The sequence below is a fragment of the Penaeus vannamei genome, unplaced genomic scaffold (genome assembly GCF_042767895.1).
Source record: "Penaeus vannamei isolate JL-2024 unplaced genomic scaffold, ASM4276789v1 unanchor149, whole genome shotgun sequence".
NCBI lineage: Eukaryota > Metazoa > Arthropoda > Malacostraca > Decapoda > Penaeidae > Penaeus > Penaeus vannamei.
Genome location: NW_027213153.1, coordinates 15,001 through 21,055, shown reverse-complemented (window position 1 = coordinate 21,055; position 6,055 = coordinate 15,001). Strand labels below are relative to the sequence as shown.

The 6,055-nt window shown below is 54.7% G+C and overlaps 1 protein-coding gene across 1 annotated transcript in view; it reads left to right on the top strand.

Moving 5' to 3' along the window:
- Window positions 1–505: 505 nt before the first annotated feature.
- Window positions 506–6,055, top strand: part of LOC113805566 (homeobox protein extradenticle) — a gene marked incomplete at both ends in the record, with an annotated part of 15,608 nt that continues 10,058 nt past the window's right edge. Inside the window, 2 exon segments of the mRNA XM_070119402.1 lie at window positions 506–699; window positions 4,539–4,674. Of these exon segments, the coding sequence (XP_069975503.1) occupies window positions 506–699; window positions 4,539–4,674 (330 nt within the window).

The window sequence follows — 6,055 nt, the reverse complement described above, 5'->3', positions numbered from 1 at the left end:
AGTATTCTCTCCCTTGTTTGTTGTGGTTGATGTTGTTCTCGTTATTAACGCTGATTATGCTATTATTATAAATGAATTCTACTATTACTATTATTATTATTGTTGTTGTTATTGTTGTTGATATTAATGCTATTGTTGTTAATGCAATGATTATCATCATTATCGTTATAATCAGCATCATCAATATTGTTAGTGTTATTATTGTTTTTATTATCATCACCGTCATCATCATTGATGTTATTAGTGTTATTTTCTTCATTGATCATTATAGTTATTGTCATCATCATCATCACCACCATCAATCATCATAATTATCATCATCATCAATCACCATCATCAGCAATCATCACCAATCATCATCATCACCAATCATCATCATCACCAATCATCATCAATCACCATCTCCACCATCACCATCACCACCACCATCACCATCATCATCACCAATCATCATTATTGTCCTCCTTCTACGCCCCCCCGTGTGACGCCCCCCCCTCTTGTCTTGCAGGCGTGTAACGAGTTCACGACCCACGTGATGAACCTGCTCCGGGAACAGTCTCGCACCCGCCCCATCACCCCCAAGGAGATCGAGCGTATGGTGCAGATCATCCACAAGAAGTTCTCGTCCATACAGATGCAGCTCAAGCAGTCCACCTGCGAGGCCGTCATGATCCTGCGCTCGCGGTTCCTCGACGCCAGGTACGGGCTCCCCGATTCTGCCCCGCCGAGGGGTGGAGGGGATGGGGGAGGGGTTATGGGGTGGGATAGGGATGGGGTGGGGAGGATGGGGAGGGATAGGGATGGGAAGGGAAGGGGGTGATCTCGTGTCTATTTTATTTCTTTTCCTAGTCAGTTGCCAACCCTTAGACACGATGAGTTCTTCACGGCCGCCCCAGTTCGGCCTTTGCGAGTAACAGTGACTAGAGTGTAATGAATTCGAGTCGAAGTGGCACCGGCACAAAAGCGATCCTTTTTCTCTCCTTCCCGTAGTGCTTCCATCAGCGTATTCGCTAACGTGTGCTTATGAGAGTCTGGGGAGCTAAGAGTGTGTGAGTGTGTGTGTGTGTGAGAGAGAGAGAGAGAGAGAGAGAGAGAGAGAGAGAGGGGGGGGGGCGAGGGAAGGGGTAAGGGAGAGGGGGAGCCACGCTGGGTTTACTGCCCATTCCATGGTTTCTTGGATGGATTAAGTGTGAGCAGAGCTGCCACTAGCTCTCCCGTCACTCTTTTGACTCCCATTAACCATGATTAGTGTCCTCTCGGAGGCGCTCCCCGACCCTCCTGGGACCATCTCGTAAACAACTCCATCAGCGCAGCTCCCTCGCGGGCGTGTGCGCCGGGTGCGCTCCGGAGGGACGCCCGCGCCCAGGCCTCGCTGGCCCCTTCAGGCCCGTTCTGCCTTCCGAAAATCCCTTATGTTTCCGGGTTCGCGAGGACGACACATTAAACGCGGGAAAAAATCATAAGGCTGCTTAATTTACGTTTCTGTTCCATATTTAATAACCTACTAAAGATTTTACGGTTCCTTTAGGGTGGCCAGACGCAGCATATAACTGATATAATTAGCATGATGACGCGCTGTTGGACCCGCTCGAGGGCGTCCTCTCTATCACGTGAAGCTCGAGTCGCGCCTCGACCCTCGTCTGTGTCCGAGGTTGAGCCCCGTGTTCCTCGGCCTCGAGCTCCTCTCCTCTCGCTGGTCCTCGAGGGGAGCCGTGGCGCTGAGCAGGGACTGGCGGAGGGAGGAGGGGAGGTCTGAGTGCGTGTGCACGAGCGGTTAGCCCCCCACGCGGCGGGGATATAGAGGGCTTTAATATTTGTGTAAGTTAGCAGTAGCCATGACCCTAACCCGAGTAATTTGCCCCGCGCCGTCCCTGCATGGGAACTACCTCCTTATCCTGGCGGGCAGCCCTCCCCACGCCCACGCCGCCGCCTCGCTCACCCACGCCCGCACGCGCCGTGCTCGCGTGATGCTCGGCGGTGGCCAGTGTGAGGACGTCACTTCCTTAATTCGAATGGACATCGCGTCGCTTGGCCTCATCCGCGGCGCACGGGGAGGGTGATCCGAGGCCGGCGAGGGCGCGCAGGACTCGCCTCGGCAAGTGCTCTTAGAGAGGACTTCCCTCGGCCGGCGAGGGCGGGACACAAAGGAGGAAGCACCTGGCGCGAGCGAGTCAGACAGAGGCGCCCATTGTATGGGAGATCGGCTGCGGACAGGACTCCGCTGGAGGGAGGGGGTTGAGCGGGGGGCGTATTGTGCGGCCGTTTACGAGAGTGTCCGGCGGGTTACGAGCCATAACCTCGCTTACGGCCTCCTACACCACCTTATAAAACCCACAGTCTTTACCGCGACTGCTGCCCGCGCCTCCCTACATCCGCATTTCTCTTTGTATTCGCACATTCACCACAGTGTTTCGGACACCGGGGCGTGCGTGGCCGCGTGACGAGGGTCACGACTCGGAGCCGCGGTATTTTAACGGCGGGCGCTCCTCGGCGGGGCCTGCGACGCCTTCCGCCGCGGGTTCTGTCAGCCGCCGTCGTCTCTATTGAGATGCCCCGCGGCCGTGCCAATCACGCCGCCACAAAGACGCGGCTGAACGATGCAGAAAGGCCCTGATTGGTCATTGAGACTCGGGGGGCGAGACAAGTGATTGGCGGAAACCAATACGGCCATCATGTGTTTTATTGTAGAGCGGGCGTCATCGCGGTGATCACGGCCTGATTCATGGTGCCTCCTGCGCCCTCGATCCGCCCAGCCTCTCGCGGGCGGAACCCTTCGGTGCCGCGGGTCCCTGAAGGATGCTTATTGGGAGGGACCTTATCGGGAATTGGGCTGCAGGAAGTGTTCGGGAAGTGCGTCCTTCGGCTTATTGAATGGACTGAAAAATGAATTGGGAGTGAATGAGGGAATGGCGAGGGAAATACCAGGTAGAAGTACTCACAATTTTGTTTTACATCTTCAGTTTCCTTCGCAATAGGATTAGATCTTATCATGATAGTCACTTTCCGCTTTTGTGCCGAGTGTTCCAATTACATTTTTTTCTGAATTAAAACAGTAGTTCTTGCGATTTGAGTTACAAGTAGGATTTGAGTTTGTAAATTCACGGTGAATATGAGGATTTTAATGGCGCCTAGCCTGAGTATTTTTAGTGGCAGTGCAAGTTCTGATGCCTGACTGCCACTGCAGTTTTAATACATAGGGCTACTTTTTTATGCTAACCGTATTAAGTTCATGGCGGTTCGTAAGATACAACAGATGAAGAGTGAAAATTGATTAAAGACTGGCAGATAGTCACGCAACAAGAACTTGTCGCTGGCGGTCTTTTGACACTTGAAATGTATATTATATGTAGATAACAGAATGGCTTTCCTTTCACGCAAGTCGGGTTTCCTCGGTCCACTCGCGGAGCAGAGCACCTGAATGAAGATCAGAAAGTGCTTTCAAATGTCACTCATGTTTTGTTCGCGGGAGGCCTGTTCCTGGTGGACTGAGGCCCCAACTGTGGCGCCGAGGTAGACTCTCCGAGGTCGTCACGTTTCATCACCATGTTATTTACAGGAGACGTCGTCGAAATTTCAGCAAGCAAGCCTCTGAAATTCTGAATGAATATTTCTACTCCAACCTGTCAAACCCGTACCCCTCTGAGGAGGAGAAAGAGGGCCTGGCACGTCGGTGTGGCATTACAGTCAACCAGGTACACTTTCTTCATCACCAGCATCACCACCATTCTGCCGCCACTATAGCCACCACCACCACTGCCACACTGCCCCCACCATCACTCCCCATCACAACCATCACTCGACTCCAACAACGAACTACCAAATACTAGTACCCTTGCTAGTCGACTCAAACTAGACAGGAACTTGCATCCCCTCGTGACCCAGACCTAGCGTGCGGTGGCGGAGGGCGACCTTGTGTAGTGCGGGGTGACCGGCCGGGTTGACGATGCCTGCTGGCGCCTCTACTTCAGGCAGTAGGTGTGTCTTCTGGCACGTCCGAGGCAGCACTACGCACTGCGCCCCTCCCTCCCCGACACGCCCCTCATACCGCGGTTTCTCCACACGTCCCTCTCAGTGTAGACTCATTTCGGTTTGGCCCGACTCGAAGTGTGGTGATGGCGAGGTATGCGAGGCGGAGCACGTGTGGCAGGGTGCGGTGTACCCGGTGGTCTCCGGCATGCGAACACCACCACGTGCCGCTGGCTGGCGTGACGGAGACGTGATGACTGACTCGCGGACTACGCTGGGTGTAGAGCTTGATGAGCCCTGGCTCCCGTGCTGCCGCCGCCGCCGCCTCCACGCCGGCGGCTCTCAACACTGTAGAATGTAGAAGCGGCGCGGGGTCAAGGTCAAAGTGCCACCGCCTGCACGCCAGGACGCAGGCAGCGGCAGAGAGCGCGCCGGGTGGGGGGTCGCGGCGGCAGCGACGGGGCCGGAGTAACGCTTGGTGGACGGTGTTGTGGCGCTTTGGTAGTTCGTTGTTATCCTTCCCTTAGCTTTTTATTTGGTCAAGGTGTTTTTTTATGGCTGTTCTCTTTCAGGCGCAAAAGACGCAACTTTTCCAAACAAGCTACAGAGATTTTGAACGAGTACTTTTACTCGCACCTAAGTAACCCCTACCCTAGTGAAGAGGCCAAGGAGGAATTGGCCCGGAAGTCCAATATAACAGTGGCTCAGGTAAAGAGCGTAACGTTCTCGTTCACTTTCTTGCAGGAAACGAAGACGAAACTTTAGTAAACAGGCCATTGAGCTCCTGAATGATTACTTCTATTCCCACTTATCCAATCCCTATCCGAGCGAGGAAGCCAAGGAGGAACTGGCGAGAGCGTGCGACATCACGGTTCAGCAGGTATGGTGCCGGTACACCGGGGCCCCTCTTACACCCGTGGGCGGCCCCTCTGACACCCACCGAGAGCCCCAACACCCGTACTGGGCCGTCCGCACTCCCGGGTGCCGGACGCCCTTACAGTTTAACCATCAATGGGAGGCTGCCCACGGGTGTTGGAAGCGGATATTCCCAGGCAATCTGGCGGCCACCAGGCCAAGGCAATAGTACTATGACCCTCCATCACTCTCACATTAGGCACAGTCATGCTCGGAGCATTCTCTTTTGTCAGCCTATTCCCAGCTACACAAGACTGAATGATTTCTGTTTTCATTAAATGTTTGCCAACCTGATGCACGCCACGTGCGGTCATCTCTGACGAGTGCTTCCTTCTGCTGAGTGTTGGCTTGGGATTCTGCCCCCGGCGACGCACTCCTGCAGAAGGAACACTGGTTGTAGAGACCGAGAAGGCCCTGGTGTACGGCTGCCGTTTGCCACATGAAACTCATATATATATTTGTATATATATATGGATATATATTCCTGCTGCGTCGTGATGCCACGTCTGAGGTGAAGGCGTGCCGTGCTCCTCTACTAACCCACTAACACGCGGCACGCCTCCCCTGCACCTGCTCCACGAGTATGTGTTCCAAGGCCGCCTGCGGGCCCGTCGATGCTCACTCGTGCACATTATCAGCCCTGTGTACTGCCCACCACTCACATAGCAAGCACCGAACAGGGTGCCAGATTATTGTGGGTGGTATGCAGCCCCTCTTGCCTGACCTAGCCACACTCGCTGATAGTGTGGGCGTACATGTGTAGTGTGGGCGGATCTTTGGATGGGGCGCACCGCTCCGCCCGCGGGCTGGCCATGTGGCCTCCTATGCGTCCAGCCGTAGTGTGTTGTCACTGTCTCTTTCTGTTGGCAGTGGCACATCCCTGATCTGTGTGCCATCACGTGAGCGGAAGCCGGTGCTGCCGCCCCCGCAGCAGCAGGTCTGGCTTCGGGGACGGCGCCCTGGCTCTGCCGCCTGATGCCCAACACATCAGGTCCTTCTCTACCGCCATTATATTGTCAATCTGTGATCGCTTCTGCCACTCCGTTCTCCTAATGAAGGCCGAGATCGCTTTTAGAGCTGCTGCTCAGCCCACTTTCTCAGCCCTCTTGTGACCGCGCGACCTCCTCGCACACACGTCCCTCAGACAGTACTCACAAGCAAGGAAGGGTTGACG